Here is a 17,148-nt window from a genome sequence, read left to right as displayed (position 1 = left end):
TTTGTCTAAGCCAAAGTATTTCTATTCTTCCCTATCTACTCCCCTTATTAAAGTTTGTTAGCATCCGCATATGAGAGAACATTCGGCCTTTGGTTTGGAGGGACTGGATTATTTCATTCAGCATGATAGTCTCCAGTTCCAGACATTTACCAGCAAATGCCATAATTTCATTTTTCTCTATAGCTGAGTAATCTTCCTGTGTGTGTGTGTGTGTGTGTATCACTTTTTCTTTATTCATTCATCTGTTGCAGGGCATCTAGTTTGGTTTAATAATTTAGCTATTGTGAGCTGAACTGTACAGCTGCTTCTTTTTAAGGGGCAGCTTTGTGAGCTTCTTTCTCTTATGAGTCCCTGGGTTAGATGAATATCCAGATATTGACAATTTAACCTAGTGTGTCGCCTCTGTTAATTTCAGTATCAGGTCTACTTTGAGAGATGACACTGAACCCTATTTACTACAATCACTTCAGAGCCAAGCCACATACTATTCAATCTTTCAAAAAGTAAAAAACTTGTTGATATTATCCTCCACAGTTCCTCTAATCTAAGTGTAAACTCACAGTATGGTTCTGAAACAGGTTTAAGAATTAATTACTCATAGTAAAATTGCTATAAAATTATATGAGGGCTGAAAGGGGGAAGAAGAAAGATTGGGTAAGAGAGTGAGAAAAAGAAAAAAAAGGCAAGTAATAGACTGAGGTAAAAAGGAGAAAAAGGCTGATGGGAGTATTTGAAATAATGGGAGACAGTGTGAGAGGAATAGGGAATAGAGAAGCAAGTATATACTAGGAGTAGGAAGACAAAGACAAAGAGAATAATGCTTTAAACTATTAGAGGAAATATATTCATATGGATTGAAGGTACAATGTTGGCAGCCATCAAGAATACAAACAATAGTAAATGCTGTAGAGGATGTGGAGAATAACACTTTAATGCTGTTGGTGGTATTGCAAATTAGCACAACCACTATGGAAGTCAATGTGGAGAATTCTCAAAAGATTAGCTATGGAACCTCTATATGACCTAGCTATACATTTCCTGGTATTTATCCTAAAGGGAGATGTGTAGAGTAATGACACTAGAGGGAGGGAGGGGAGAAGGGAAAGGGTAAATATTGGGGAATAATATTGGCCGAACTGTATGGTTATGTTGTGTGCATGCACAAATATGTAACAAGGAATTCCACCATTATATACACATATACTGTACCAACAAGAAATTACTAAAAAAAAGAATTTTTATAAAACAACGCTGAAAAAGTTACAAAGTCCTACTTAATTCGGTATGACAATAAAAGGAAATAAAAAGCATACAGAATGGGAAGGAAGAAATAATAGTGTTTTTTGTTATAAGGTGCCATGATCATCCATATAGAAAATCCAAAAGAAACAACCAAAAAAATTTCTAGAATAATCAACTATAGCAAGGTTGCAGGAATCTAGCCTAATTCACAAAAGTCACACCTTACCATGAACTCCAGGAACTCCAGCTGCCATCCCATGACTCTGCGTGGGCCTCCAGTCCCACACACCAAATACTACATGGTTTATAAGCTCATACCTACTTTGATAACCCTGGTGCACACAGCATTTCTACAGGAAGACACACAAGGCTGCAGTACTGCACAGGGAAAGACCTGGTTGCTAGGCCACAGACAATCAGAAGTCATTGTGTGGACTCTCCAGAGATATTAAGTCTCCCTAGACATACCAAGGAACTGAGGGACCCACCTAGGTTTACACCAGAGGCAGGCAGAACTAGGTCTGTGTGGATAGCTTCCAAGACCTAAGTTCTATGCTGTTTTTGAAGCAGAAAGCTGAGGTAGATGGGGAAAAAACTAAAAATAAACCTCTCTAACCCAGCACAGAGATAGCTGGAATAGTTGCTACTTCCACACCCAGAGAAACTTAAGAGGACAAGAGGAGAAGGCATGGGCATTTACTACACCTCCAAAAACCTAACGTATCCAAACTAGACGGCTTTGTAGGAAATCTCTCCATTTCAAACAGCTAACCAAGAAATAATTTTAGACTCAATAGTTTTTTTTTTTAACTCATTGGTATTGACTTCTATGTTGATTTGAGAGGTTTTCCTCCATTATTTCATATTGCATACTTTATTCCAATTTTATATGTTTTTAAACATTTTTAATGTGTTTATTGGAATTATTCTTTAAATCTTCTTCTTTCTCATTGATACATTTTCTTCCTCCTCACATTATCTATTTCTATCATTACCACCCCTTTCATTTTACTTTTTCCTCTTTTACTGTTCATGCCCTATATAATTTAATGGTCATTTTACTTCCTTCAATAACTAATTTTTCAGCCTAGAGTATTACTCCCATTTTGGACTGACAGGATACAAAGGACATTTTAAGTATTTATGGTTTATTAGTATATGGTTTGCCCTGGATTGGGAAGAGTTACTGGTGGTTATTATCTTCTCTCAAAGAAGAGGAATTGATCATGGCATTGTGATCATTTTGAATGGGAATTCTGACTCAGATATTCACCAAGCTTGAATCATATAATAAAGAGAAAGCAGCTCACTAAAAAGACCCTCACCCAACAGGAAAAGAGATATCCCTCCCAGCAAATGCACAAATATCAATACTGAAAGCTGAGAAAACAAAGTGCCTCCAAAAGTTCCTAATGCTCCAATCACTGGACCCATAGATATCAAAGTGGAGGAGATGAAATAACCATATTTTAAGCCTAGAAATCCATAGTCTTCAATTCCCTGATTAGCTCAGGATGGGCACAAGGCTCCATGCACCCCATGCTACAAACCGGTCTCTACACAATCACCTCAACCCACAGACAGAAATGAACCAGATGAACTTTTTCCAGCTGTATCACTATCTCCTCAGAAGAATTTAACAAATTTCTGAACTTCTGTATGAGTAATCATTTTAAGAGATGTTACTTTGAGCTATTTACATTTTCAACAGGAATAATAATATAAGGGAAGGTATGTCAATAAATCATGTCCAAATAAAAAATGATATCAACATGGAGAAAATGCCAAGAATTTAAAAAGTTGATTGTTACAATAATCAATGAATTTAAAAAAGATCTAAGATGAACTGGGAGGGGGGAATATAGGATATGAAAGAACATTTACAAGTTCTGAAAAAAACAAACTGAGAAATAGTAAACATACACAAAAAGATACAAAACCAGACATTTAGATTACTATAAGTTTTCTAAGAAAAAGTTGAAATGTGGAGTGCCTTTTTAGAAACTACATCACACATACCAGTGTAAATTTGGTTTTTATTAACAATCAACTTTCTATAAACATTGTATCTAAATGTTCACCAATCAGCTGCACAATTTGAACAATTTTACTTCCAAAACAAAGACAAATGCTTTTATTTCCTTATGTCTCTGTCTTTCCTTGGGCTAGAGAAAGAAGTTGTATATGTAAAAGCAGATTCCAAAGGGGCAGTATTTCAAATGTGCTTTTTGCACACAGCCACATCCATAGCATGTGGATGGATATTCATCCTGCTAGACCTAGCTCTGCAGTCCACCACCAGGGCTGTACAGTAAGCCCAAATCGTAAGCATCACCCCAGGCTTCTGAACCACCCCACTGTCTGAGGACTTCATGCCTGAGACCAAACAAAGCACAAACAGATTTGGTAACTATGTCTATGTGATTGAAGAGTACACTAAAGAAAAAAAAAAATGGGGGAGATAGGACTGGGGTAAGAGATCTTTGACAGCATTTCCAGGAAATTCTTGCAATAAATGTGGGCATAATATCTGAATTACTGCTGGTATCCAAAGTCAGAAGCCCACCAGTGGTATCATGACTTATAAGGAGTAAAGGCCAAGTCAGAGAGAGGGCTGGCCAGTGATACCCCTGAGACTGTTTTCCTCTTCTCCCTTACCCAGCCCACAAGTAACAGTCCTCCTGGCCCTGAGACCTCAGCCAAGATTTCTGTTTGGTTTGGCCAAGTGCCATCTTCCCATAAAGCCTGGTGAAAAATAAGGCAAAACTGGGGATAAATAATCCCTCAAAAGCACTGAGGGGCAAATGTACAGACCACAGGAGATTAGTAAGACCTAGAGTCCCCACTAGAGGGAAGCACACATATCCTTGCTAAGTCAGCTTCACTGGCCTGCCAGAACACAGGTGTTGGAACTATCCCTACCTAAACACACTTTCTTCACTACATAAACCCTCAGTGCTTTTCAAGTTCAGCACATGGGGTTCTATGAGGGAGAGGGATTCACACTTAAAAATCTATCCTTGTTTTCATTTGATCACTCACCCATGGTTGGAGGATAGAAAGGACAGGTATACACGACCAGGAACCTTTCCCAAGGGGCATGGGTAGGGCTGAGCTGAGGTTCAGCTCCTCTGAGCGTGTAGTCTATAGCGCCTGGTGTCTGCAGACTGAGAAGGGATGTGGGTAATTGCACTTTGGGGCACAGTGGGCACAGGCATGGACTAGATATGGCCTGGGAGACAAGAGAGGGCAGACTGACCTCAGTTCAGTTCTCTGGACAATGAGAGGAAGGTCATGGTGAGGCAACTCCACAGACCAGAACTGTGATCCCAGTCAGCAAGACACAGAAACAGCAAGAGAAGGCTTACTCCCAGAATCTCTCACCCAGGGAACAGAGACCCTGTATCTTCTTTCCAACCTTCAATACCAGTTGCAGGGCTTCTACTCTGAACATTTGTATTTGCTTTATCTTTTTTTTGGGGGGTGGGGGATGTGCAGGACTAGGGATTAAACTCAGGTCCTCAAATATTCTAGGCAAGTGCTCTATTCACTGAGATATCTCCCCACACCACTGCTTAATCCTTCTAACAGGTCAGTTGAGGCACCTAAGGCTCAGGGAGACTCCAGGCAGGACCCCCCAGGTATCACCCTGCCCCATTTCAGGAGGCTCTGCAGGTGCTAGCAGCTGGATGACAGTTCCCTGGTTGAACATCTGAGCACTCATGTCCTGGCCAACTCCCAGAGTTGACTATTTGCCTAGCACTATGAAACTGGGCTTTAAGAACAGAATTATAAGCAGACATTTTAGGGGGACAAAGGTCATTTGATAGTGTTGAATTTGGTTTTGTCTGTCTTATGAAAAACGGTTCAAAAGGTAATCCCTGATGATAGAACAGACCAATTGCAGGGCCAAGGGCTCCTAAAGGATCCTGTCTGTTCGGTCTGGTTAAGGCAATGATGGGTGGGTGTTGGCTGGGGAGCAGTAACATAGTGGCCCATGCACTTTGCTGCTCACACCTGGCCTTCCTCCCAGAGCCAGTCACCTGCCTTTTGTCTCTTAGCAATGGCTCCATGGAACTTCCCCAGCAGGAGCCAGCACATCAGACAGGTGACAGGAGCACCTACAGCACACACATCCAGACCAGACAATATGTGTCTGCTCTTTCAGCATAAAGCCAGCACCAAACTGGAGAAATCTATTGGTAATCATTTTTTAAATACTCAGTTTTGTTCTAAGTATTTCCTTTCCTTCCATTTGTATCTCAAAACCCTTCTTTTTCAGTGTAGACAAAAAAAGATATGTACAGGGCAGGCCTATGAAAAATAAGGACTTGTCATAAAACAGGCTCAAAACTATAGGAAATATGCAACCTGACTTTTAGCATCCATGAGTTCCCATGAACTCTGTTACGACAAAGTCTCAGACCTGGTCTTCCCTCTTGTCAAGTCATAAGTGTCTTCAGACATAAAGAGGACGCCACATTTGTTAGAATGTATAAGGCAAAAAAGGTTTCAGATCTATTTTTATGTAAAAGAGATAACAAGAGGTTTCTAAATGCAACACCCAATTTCATTCCCACTAGACACATATTACAAAATACTCTCTTCTGTAAAGTGCTGTTTGCTCAGTAAATCATGCACCACCAGAGACATGGCACCAAGCTTCATCTGCTTAAGGGCCAATGTGGCAGCATCAGTAGAAGGAGGGTGGGAGTTTTTGCCTATAAAGACTATTTCCATTCCATCTCCTCAGCCCTCTTTAGTGAGAAGGGAATTCTCTCATTACTGCCAGACATTCCCAATGCTTGGCTCTGGGACAGGGACAGCTTCATTATCAGGGCTGTCCCCCACTTCTGCTCCTGCTCTCCCTTCTGGTTTGGCATTGTATTACCTCATTCTTCTCAAGATCTTGAATCAGAACTCAGCCAGCTCCCCATGATGGCTGCATGGGGTCTCCTCCTCCCTTTAAATCATATAGAGTGGCCAGGCAGAAGTGGGACTCACCCATGCCTGACACACAGGAGGGCTTTCCAGGAGATTTGACAAGAAGGGTTCAAAAAAGAGAGGCAATGGTCACCTGCCAAGTCTATACTATTTAAAGGACATAGAAAGGTACACAATTGGCAGTAAACAAATTCCTTTAGCTCTTCATAGATGTCCATAAAAACAATACCCTCCACACCATCAGACGTGAATGATTTCTGCTCCAGTGTCTTCAGGCTCTGTGCAAGAAGAAGAGTTTGTGTCCGAATAACAGACTCCATGTCCATCTTTATTTTCAAAACTGGACTCTGTTAGTGCAGATTTTTCAAAAATATTCTTTTTGCTTGTTTCTGGACAGTTTTGAACATAGATCACTCTATTATAAGCCTTGAGTCTCTTCCACAATTGCAGGTATACTTTACATTGAATGTACATAAAAAGAAGTCCTCCAGTGAAGCCAATGGCCACTACCACCAATTTAGTCCAAAAGGGCCACTCTAGGATTCCTGGAAGGGAAAAATTCAATTAGCCTCTCAATAGAGTTCAAATTTAACATCTGAAGTAAACAGAACACAGCTTTTGAACTTCTCATAACCAATGGATTCTTCACTCATCAAATCTTCCTTCCTCAAAAGTGGGGTGGAAGAGAACATCCACCATCTTTTATCCTGTCCTCTCATCTCACACTCCATTATTCCATTTCTTCTGACTGGGTTTTAAACTAGCCTGAGAAACATCCAAAAAGAATGCTTTGTGCCTCCTATTTATGCCCCACACCCCAAACCCAGATGCTCACAGTAGGGCTGGAACAACATTCTGACCTCAAGACCCCGGCATGTTCTCCAAGGCTTGTATGCAGCACTTACTTCTCAGGCTGAGCTCTTACCTGTTCCCTGCCCCTGCTTGATCTCCTCAGCAGTACGGTCGATGAGCACATATAAGGACCAGACTACACAGGTGATGGCGATGACATGAAACATCACTGAGTATGTGATCTTCCTGCGCTCGCTGGCCGTCATCTGCAACTTCTCCCACTGGAAAGGTGACAAGCAAAGAGTGAGGCTCAGGCCCAGAGTAAATAGGTATAATGGGAGTGAGAATATTGTTGATGGCCACAATCAGCTCTCCATCCCTTCCCTCTCCCTCAACTAGATGACTTTCCCCAAATACTCAAAGCTGTTCTCTTTAAGCCACTGGGCTTCAACCAGGTACCAGACACAGCCAAAATTTTATGAAATAAAAAGCATCTGGGATCAAGATAAGCACTGAATTATCATCAGCACCTGCTTATTCTCACAAGCAGACACTAAGTGGCCTAATAAAGGATTCTGTGATTTCAATCCTAATGAAAACAACATGTTGGTTCAAGACCCAGGTGCTGTTTTATGTCTCCCTGGCTTGTTGACTGGTATGGACAAGCGGAAGAATAGGGTTGATGATGCCACAATACACTGGCAGATGGGTCACACTATGTTGTGAAGGTGAATGGCGGAAGGCGCTCACTCTTTGGTCCTCTGCTACCTTTGCAGCAGCAGCTTGACATCGATGCTAAGAGTTCCTGGTACAAGCAGACTCTGCCAGTGCCATCTCCTCTAGGAGCACATTAATTTACTCCAAATAGCCAGATTTTCTTTTTCATTTACTGGTTTCCGAATCAGAAGAAAACATATAAAAGTAGAAAGAAAGAAGAAAGTGTAAACACTCTGCATATCCCTTGCCAACAGTAGTCACAGCCTTTATCCAGATGGTTCTATGCAATGTAAGCTGAAAATAGAGCCTCTAAATTATCCACGTGCCACAAGAGAGAGTCACTTCAGAGATCAGCATGGAATAGGTGGCAAAATGTTTCTTTTAGTAATATGAGCCTGCCTTCTGTAACATCTGATTGCTTTCTGCTGAGGTTTTATAACCAGCAAGTTCTCTGGGCTTCCTACCTAAAACACAATCAGTGTCTTGGTGTCTCCAGTCCCCTGATTATCACTATTTCCTAGGACACCCACAGCTCCACTCTTTCACACCTCTGAAATGCTCACCCTCTTGTCTTTCTTGGTGGATGCTTTTCTCCAATTTGACCTCACTAAAGTCCTTCACTTTGCCCTCAAAGCCCATGCATATATCCTTCCAGAACTGCTACAAAAGCCAAACTTTCTTTGATGCTCTCCACCTCCCTAGGATGAGGCATGCCCACAACACACTTCTCTCTGCATGGTTTTAATTGGTCTCATTGTATGCCATTATTTGTCTGTGTGATTCCCCTGGCAATTTACATGTTGACATTTTTAAGACAGAAATAGGCTTTTATTTTTCCAAACAAAACCTCCGTGCTAGGCACATAGAAAGATGTATGAAACAGTCAACATCTGAATGGTAATCAGCATCACACAGTTTCTCTAAAATGAAGCAATGACCTGTGACATGAAGACAGCTGCATTTCCCCACTCACCCACCTCCCATCCAGTAAACACTTATCACAGGCATACACGAACAAATTGACTATGTGCTATGCTAGGCTTAATGGTTGGGAGACACACTATCTCCAATATTCAGTCTTCACTGGAAAGGCAAGATACTAACAGTTAATACATACAAAGCTAAATGCTGACTAAGATGTCACAGGACAGTCTGTGGCCAAGAGCCAAGTGACTGACACAGACAAGCAAGCAGTCTAATTGTGAAAGAGAAGCATCACAACTGAATAGTGGTAAAGAGCTTCTTCCTGAAGGTAGGGACTTAGACATAAGTACCAGAAACAACAATCTACAATGTGAGTGTAAGCACCAGTCAGTTATTTAAAGAAACAAACAGAGGCATGCTATGGCTCCATGGTCTGAGATGATAACTCATCCAGGTCATTCATCTCAGAGAGGGTTAAGTACTTGTGGGAATGTTCTTTCCTCACATACTTTTCTCAAAGGTTTCAGCTTGGTCTCCATGATGAACTCGTACTTGCAGAGCTCACAGCAGCGCGTGTCAGAGCTCTTGATCCACTGCTGCAGGCAGGCCTGGTGCACAAAGTGGAGGCTTCCTGTGCAGTGGCAGGGGGTGATCAGGGGGCTCTCATCATCACCTTCACAGTGGCATATCCTATGGTGGGAGGAAAATCAGTTAGTGCCAGAAGAGCCCCACAACAAGGAAGGTGACACTGCAGTGGAAGTTCAATCCATGAAAGAAAACTTTCAGCAACAAACATCACAGAAGTGACTATGAGCACAAAAACATACAAGCACAAATGAAAATAATATTAAAACTAAAATATCTAGCTTACCGCACACACATGGAAAGTCAGGATGGCATTTGGCAATAAAGAGGGAGAAAATGATATAAGAAATGACAAAGCAATCATTGTGGGTTAAGACTTAAGAACTTCACTGAAAGATGAATTTAAGGCAACATGAAGTCATCTTCTAGAACATAAGACATTAAAATAATTAAAATTTCTATGTAAAATAAAATGAGCAGTGTCCCTCCGCAAAATACTACAGTGACTTAAGAAAGCATGGCTTTCTAACTTTAACACTGACTTCGCCTTCACACACTACAGGTACATCAGCCCACCCTCTCTCATGGAGTAAACAGAGATCATAGTTCTCTCTCCTCCACCTAAAAACTCACCATGATGACATACTGCAATTTCATTTCTTTTATTCAGGACCACTCATAGTACTGAACAAAAATTAATTTTAAAGCAGTCATTATTTCTAAGGAAGCATGCAGCAGGAGAACTACTAACCTCAAGGAACTTAATCAGGCTTTTGAGAACAGGGATCTTTTCCAACAGCTGAGGAATAAGCAGGGATATGTGTCCTGAAAGCAGCCAGGCCCTGACCTTGCCAGACTCTTGGGCTGGTTGTTTCAGGCACAGGATTTCTGATCCAGCTCTGAGAAATGTAATGGGTGGCACCAAGGAGGGAAAGGTTGGTTTGGGAGAAACAGGAGATTTGTGACAGAAAATGAATTCTCAGAGCCTTAGGGCCAGACAAGGATGCTGCACAAAGAAAATAAGGTGGGAAAGAGGATTTAGGACTGGGCAGGGGTGGCCACACCTAAGTTAAGAGGAAAGCAGGAAGGAGATACTGGAGAGCAGCTACTCCTAAACATTCACTGGGGGGAGCTACAAGGAGTAAAAAACGAGACTGGGATGGCAGCAAATGCTTAAAATCAGGACTACCAAGCTGGAAAATTGGAAATACTATTTTCTTTTTTCTAATTTCCTTATCCAAAGTCTATTTGTTTTTAGTTGAGAAGGTCAGCTTGGCCTTTAATATGTATAGCTTCTTCCTCTTTTAAAATTAGTTTTTCAAATAGCAACAATACTTCATTCTCCTGAAGAAAACAATTACCCCCCAAATGGCTACGACTGTATTAACTGTTTTCCCAAAACTTCACATATTAAAAGCAAGATGAGGCTACAAAGGTGTGAGCAGAGATGGCCAGAATGGTGGTTCCTGGCAAACCAACCTGCAGGCATCCCCTGAGATGGACACAGGAGAGATGGGGGTAGATTTTTCAGACAGGGGAGAAGGACAATCCAGGTCACTGTCCTTCTCCATTGAGCAGAGGGGTGCCCGCAGAACCCTGCACTTGAGTTTGGCGGATGTGCTGTCCTCAAAGACGTCGTCGTCTCCCATTTCATCAGAGCAGAAGCCCATGCTCCCTGCCAGCCCACTCGAGGACTTGGTGGCATGCAGGTGAGCGGTATGGCTCTCCAGCTCATGGAATCTGCGCAGGCTGCTGGTGCTAGAGCCATGGGAGAGCAAGAACAGGTACTGGAGCAGCCGCTGGCTTCTGGACCCGGCCTCGCCATCTGCTTTCTCTTCCAAAATCGGGTTGTGCATACCCCCCTTGCCAGCTTCTACCTCTGAGGCAACAGAATGGTTGGCAGAGAGGGATGAGACACAGAAACGTTTGGAACTGCCAAGAGATTTAGGATTCAGTGCTCTTTTTCCTTTAAAATGAAACCTGTTAATTCTGAGACATGGATCTTGAGAGAGTACCAATTTTCCTTCAGAACAAGTTCTTTCCACATAGTCAAAGCTTTCCAAAGTATCCTGGGGCTTCTCACATACATCATTTAGGGACTTTGAAAACTTTAGTGTTCTTCTGGCTTTGGCATTCTTAGCAGGCTTCAAGGCCTGAAACCATTCAGAATCAAAGGAATTGCTTTCTGATGCCTGTAATGTGTCTTTACAGACAACTGTCACAGGGAGCCCTTGTGTCAGAGAACTCTGGCAGTGAGGTGCTTTCAAGACAACAGCAGACTGCAAGGGACTGTGATGACAATACTCAGAAAACACTGCACTGGAACTGCATGCAGAACAGTGGAATAAAGCACAGAAAGTAAAAACAATTTTAAGAGAAAACAGACATCAAAGTTTAGAAATGAGACTGGTGTGGTAATCTGGTGAGCAAACAACACATAAAATTGGGCCAACTCCTTCACCAAAGGAAGAATGATAAAACAAATGAAAAACTGAGAAGCTACAGACATTAATCCTTATATCCAGAATCATATGGGCCACGGCAGCATCTGAAGCACAGTGTTACCTGCAGATGTCCTGGTTGGATGGTGTGACAGAAGTGCGAGAGAAGGCAGACACTGGAGCTGATGCTGAAGGAGAACTCCCAGCCTGCAATGACATACCCCCAGTCAGTGTTCAGGAAGGAGCCAAGGTAAGTGGAAACACCATCTTCTCATGAATGGCTGTGAGAAGAAAAATCTAAGAATGTCTACTGCTCACAATAAGGAATATATGTTAGGTCCTACAAACCTAGGCAAAACAAATACAACATCATTCCTCCTTTTTTTCTTATGTGTGTATTGCCCTTAAAGAAAAGTAAGATAGTAATATACCTTGTCCTCAATACCCCCCACTTTTCAGTCCCCCCAAAAAACCTAGTCAGTTAAGGAAGCAATGAGAGCAAGCCGGGGCTGGAATGTCCAGGTACATATTATCTTGAAGGTCTCTGACTTTCTCTCATGCACGCTGGGAAAAAGGAAAATTTAACATTATTAGAAGAAAGTTGCTTTCTGCATGTACACCAGGGTAGCTGCTTCTTGGGATGCTGGTCATACATGCAACCTAACCAAGCTAATGTTGATGTCGCTGTTTCTGTAACCTAACCTATAAACCCCCTCCTCCTCTAGTAACTGGTGCAGATCAGAGCAATTTGGAGGCAGAAGTGCTCATCCAGGTGGCTGCCCCTGGACAAAGAGTGGAGAGGGATAGCAGGCACTATTCTCTGCAAGGTACCGGAAACACTGTGTGTAGCAGAGGTTCATCTGCCCAGCCTGTCACCACTGGACTTTCTGGCAAAGCACCTTTCCAGCCTTTTGCCACTGGACCATTTCTCAGTAAAGTGAACTTCTCGATAAAGTGAATTTTTCAATAAAGGCTTATGACTTATAAGCCACCTCTGAGTATTACCTTAGGTCTCTCTGCAATGTGTCCCAATGTCCTGGAACAACTGGGCTATGGATATAACAGCAGGCCAGTTGGAAGACCAAAGAGATCCTATGAGCACCAAGACTGTGGCAGCTGAAAAGGGGACATATGCCATAGGTAACATCCAAATGGCTTTCCATTTCCATGTGTTGGGGATGGTGGCTACAATAGATACTTGGAGGATATCACACAAGTAGGAGGATGCCTGAAAACACCCCAGGGACCAGGGGAAATATTATTGCTTGTGGGCAAGCAATACTATCTAAAGAAAAAGAAAGAGGTGAGTAAAATAGCAGCAGCTATGTGGTGGCCCCTCCACATAGCAATGGATGCAGCAACAGAGGCAGAGCTTCAGGCCCAATCCTGTATTAAGCAACTAAGGAAGAATTAAAACTGGACTGTGCAACATGATTAACTCAAGCAGGGACTACTGAGCAATAATTGCTCATAGAAGAATATTGATGAGAATTTAGAAACCTAAGCCTTCTGCTTTGCTAAACTGAAAGGTAAACGTCTACCATGAGCTAAAATAAGGATGAAAATTACTTAAAAGAACTGGGACCCTTGGTGACCCCAGGATCTCAGAAGAAAATATGAGTACTGGGATGAGCCGATTGAGGTACCAGTACTAAAAGCCAGATGGCTCCTAAATCAAAAGGTAAAGACAGATCTGTCTCAGCTAGTGAAAGTGGATGATGAGAATCTTCCCCTTCCCAGTTGGTACATGCATATCTCCAGAACCAGGAAACAAGTTTAGACAGAAAGCTAGGGGAAATATAGCAGTATGGCTGTTGTGGCTTTGGGATACTATTACTGAATGCACACTCCTATCAGAGAGCAAAATGAAATAAAATGCCTCACACACCACACCCCCTACTCTGTAGTAACATTTATATTCAGCTGTTAAGGAGAACTATGACATCTCTATTGTCCGGGATGATAGCTGCCTATAAAAAATGCTTAGCTCCACTGGGGATTTACCTGTGGCACACCCAGATGACCTCCTAAGAGAGGAATGAAGTGTGCAATTTATGCAGAGATCTACAATGGTCCTAATGAAATAGCAGGAATAAAGAAGACATTCTTCAATGGCTCTGGGGCATATTATGGAACTCTGGTATGAATTCTCAGTCCTTTGGTGGCCCTTCCAGTTTCACAAGCAGCACAGGCTATAACTGACATAGGGGAAACTGAAAAAATTAGGAAGCAAGGGGCTGGGTTTGTGGCTCAGCAGTAGAGTTCTCGCCTATCATGTGCGAGGCTCTAGGTTCGATCCCCAGCACCACATAAAAAATAAATAAATAAAATAAAGGTATTATGTCTGACTACAACTAAAAAATAAATATTTTTTAAAAAGATTAGGAAGTGAGAGATACAGAATATGGATGAAAAGGTGGGAGAAGGACGGAGCAAAAGAAAGGGAAGATGTCCAATAAAGAAAGCTAGGAGAAATTTGATTTCATGTGGGAAGGGCAAAAATTGACTTTCAATGTTCTTCCCCTAGGATATTTACATAGTCCAACCATACATCATGGGATGATGGCAACTGATCTGAACTAATGGACAAAACTTGACACAGTACCAATGTTTCATTATACTGATTATACAGTGTTAATTTCTGAGTCTTTTCCCTACCAAGAGGAGGCAACCCAAAGGTGGTGGGGCATTTCCCAGAGAAAGGATGGGCAGTCACATCTCCAAGTTGCAAAAACTTGGGCTATCAAATACTTGGGGTTATTTGGTTGGATAAGACTTCAGTGGTACCAGCTTCTCTCATAGGTAAAATTTAAGCTTTCTTTACCCTGACTACTCCCAAAAAGATGCATCTCATTTGGAATCATTAAGCCCCTTCACTCCATATTTAGCACAGATGTTAAGACCACTGTGCCATTTAGTAAATAAATAAAGTGGGACTGGGAACATGAGCACATTAAATACACACACACACACCGAAATTATAAACCTTGAGCAGAGTATTCCAAGAACAGCCCTATGAATTGGATTTTTCTAGATACCATGATGGTTTTAGACAAGGCTGTGGTGGTGGCCTCAGAACAGACATGACCAATGTCTTATGTGATGAAGTGTATAGCTCAGGAGGGAAGAATGAAACAATAGTGGCAGGATGATTTCATCAGACCCTTGCCCTTATCAAAAGTCTATAAGCTTGTCCAAACATGTGCAGGTTAAAGAAGCAATGAGAGCAAGCCTGGACTGGAATATCTAGGTACATGTTATCTTGAAGGACACTGACTTTCTCTCATGCACGCTGGGAAAAAGGAAAATTTAACATTATTAGAAGAAAGTTGCTTTCTACATGTACACCAGGGTAGTTGCTCCTTGGGGTGTTGGTCATACATGCAACCTAACCAAGCTAATGTTGATGTCGCTGTTTCTGTAACCTAACCTATAAACCCCCTCCTCCTCTAGTAACTGGTGCAGATCAGAGCACTTTGGAGGCAGAAGTGCTCATCCAGGTGGCTACCCCTGGACAAAGAGTGGAGAAGGATAGGAGGCACTATTCTCTGCAAGGTACCGGAAACACTGTGTGTAGCAGAGGTTCATCTGCCCAGCCTGTCACCACTGGACTTTCTGGCAAAGCACCTTTCCAGTCTTTTGCCTCTGGACCTTCCCTGTAAGCATTTCTCAGTAAAGCATAAAATTTGCATGTCATGTCCAGGCATTTTATTTGGTCTTTTAGTAATTTTTCCCACTGCTCTGGCACAACAGGGCTATGTACATGACACTGTGGATAAAAGTATAGCCCAGAGATACCTGAAACCACAAAGCCTCACTGTCAAGCTTCTGTGAGTTCAGTGGCTGGTTTTTCCCCTAAGCATCTACACTTCACAAGTTCATATATAAGTCAATAAAATGAAGATATAGGAGGCATGGTGCCTGACATCACTAGCTTCTCCCAGAATGCCTTCACATGGTTCCTGAGACAATCTTATCCAAGGCTGGAGGACTTGAGAGCACTCTACTACCTCACAACCTCATGCACAGTGCCCACTTGCTGGTCCACATAACCTCACTACCAATGTCATAGTTCTCTCTCTCTCTTGTTTTTAATATTTATTTATTTTTTAGTTGTAGTTGGACACAACACCTCCATTCCATTCATTTATTTTTACTTTTATGTGGTGCTGAGGATCGAACCCAGGTCCCTGAGCATGCTAGGCGAGTGCTTTTCTGCTGAGCCACAATCCCAGCCCCAACATAACTCTCTTTATAAAGAAGATTCCATGATTTGAACCACCAATCCACAGATCAACCTGGAAGCTAGGAGAGGGCTGAACATAGGATGCTCCCAAGAGGTCTAATCTTAGAAATGTGAATTAATAATTAAGAAATTTAAGTTGAAATAACATGTAAGAAGAGCTCATAGGATAGAATAGGGCCTCTGAGGGGTAGTGAACAAGCCAAAATTAGGGGAAAGATCTAGGACAGAAAAAGCACCACAGTGAGAAGAGAAGTGGATGGAGAGAAATAGGGATGGGAAAGGAGCTAATCTGAGCATGCAAAGCCATCACTAAAGGCCTCCGGCCTTCCAGGCATGCCTCTCTGGGGTCTAGCAAGACTCATTCTCTAGCCTCTAGGGTACCTATGTCCTTCTTATAGTCACGTGTTGCTTACAGTGGGAACATGGTCCACATTTATGACTAGAAGATTCTGTCATCATGCAAACATCATAGAGTGGACTTACACAAACCTAGATGGCATAGGTCAATCACTTGATGTGGCCTCTTGATTTGATTTAGAGATATAGTAAACATGAGATGTATGAGGCTGCTTCTGGCACAACACTGCATACTTATTTTACAGTAAATTTTTTAATAAGTAGAAGGAGTACACTCTAAAATAAAAGTGTAGTATAATAAGTGCATAAACCAATAATAGTCATTTACTTATCAGTTGTATAGGCACAGCAGGGTTATACCAGTATCACCACAAATATGAATAACATGCTGCACCACATTAGAATTGCAACGCTGTCACTAGAAGGCAGAAACTTTTCAGATCCACTATAATCTTATGGGACCAATGCCATATATGCAATGTGTCATTGACCAAAAAGATCATTATGTGACATGTAACTGTAAATACATTCTTCCTTCCTTAATTCCAGAAAACAATGCTATGAGTCTGTTAAGTCCACATTACCACTCACCGTGATTCAAGAGGAGCTTCACCTTGACCCTAGTTGAGGTCTAGCCCCTACTTTAAGTGCCACCCCCAGGGATACACTCTCATCCTGGCACCCCACCCATGGGACATCTGTTAGCCACTGGAATGGAACTGTTACTGCCCAGAAATTCCTATTCCTATCCCACCCTTGCAGCAAATGCACCAGCCTGGAAAGAAACAGGACTAGCTTGTTTGCTGGACCACTACTCCTACTCCCAGAACAAGATTAAACATCATTTTAAACCTAATAAACCTCAAGAAACTTGATCCAAGAAGTTGTCATGCTGCATGT

At 42.1% G+C, this 17,148-nt stretch overlaps 1 protein-coding gene across 6 annotated transcripts in view; it reads right to left on the bottom strand.

Moving 5' to 3' along the window:
- Positions 1-3,258: 3,258 nt before the first annotated feature.
- Positions 3,259-17,148, bottom strand: part of Marchf8 (membrane associated ring-CH-type finger 8) — a 238,547-nt gene continuing 224,657 nt past the window's right edge. For 5 of the 6 annotated variants that reach the window (XM_058580018.1, XM_046446744.2, XM_058580016.1 and 2 more), the window contains exons 4-7: positions 11,770-11,852; positions 9,129-9,309; positions 7,112-7,259; positions 3,259-6,731 (exon numbers count right to left, since the gene is read on the bottom strand). In XM_058580018.1, coding sequence (XP_058436001.1) covers positions 6,427-6,731; positions 7,112-7,259; positions 9,129-9,309; positions 11,770-11,852 — 717 coding nt within the window. In that variant the 3' untranslated portion in view covers positions 3,259-6,426. Of the gene's footprint in view, positions 6,732-7,111; positions 7,260-9,128; positions 9,310-10,683; positions 11,530-11,769; positions 11,853-17,148 lie in introns of all 6 variants that reach the window. The other variant, XM_046446741.2, reaches the window with a different exon arrangement.

The sequence above is a fragment of the Marmota monax genome, unplaced genomic scaffold (assembly GCF_021218885.2).
Source record: "Marmota monax isolate L192 unplaced genomic scaffold, Marmota_monax_Labrador192_F-V1.1 WCK01_AAM20220418_F8-fsc00207, whole genome shotgun sequence".
Lineage (NCBI taxonomy): Eukaryota > Metazoa > Chordata > Mammalia > Rodentia > Sciuridae > Marmota > Marmota monax.
The sequence above is the reverse complement of the archived record's forward strand: the minus strand, read 5'-3'. Positions and strand labels throughout refer to the sequence as shown.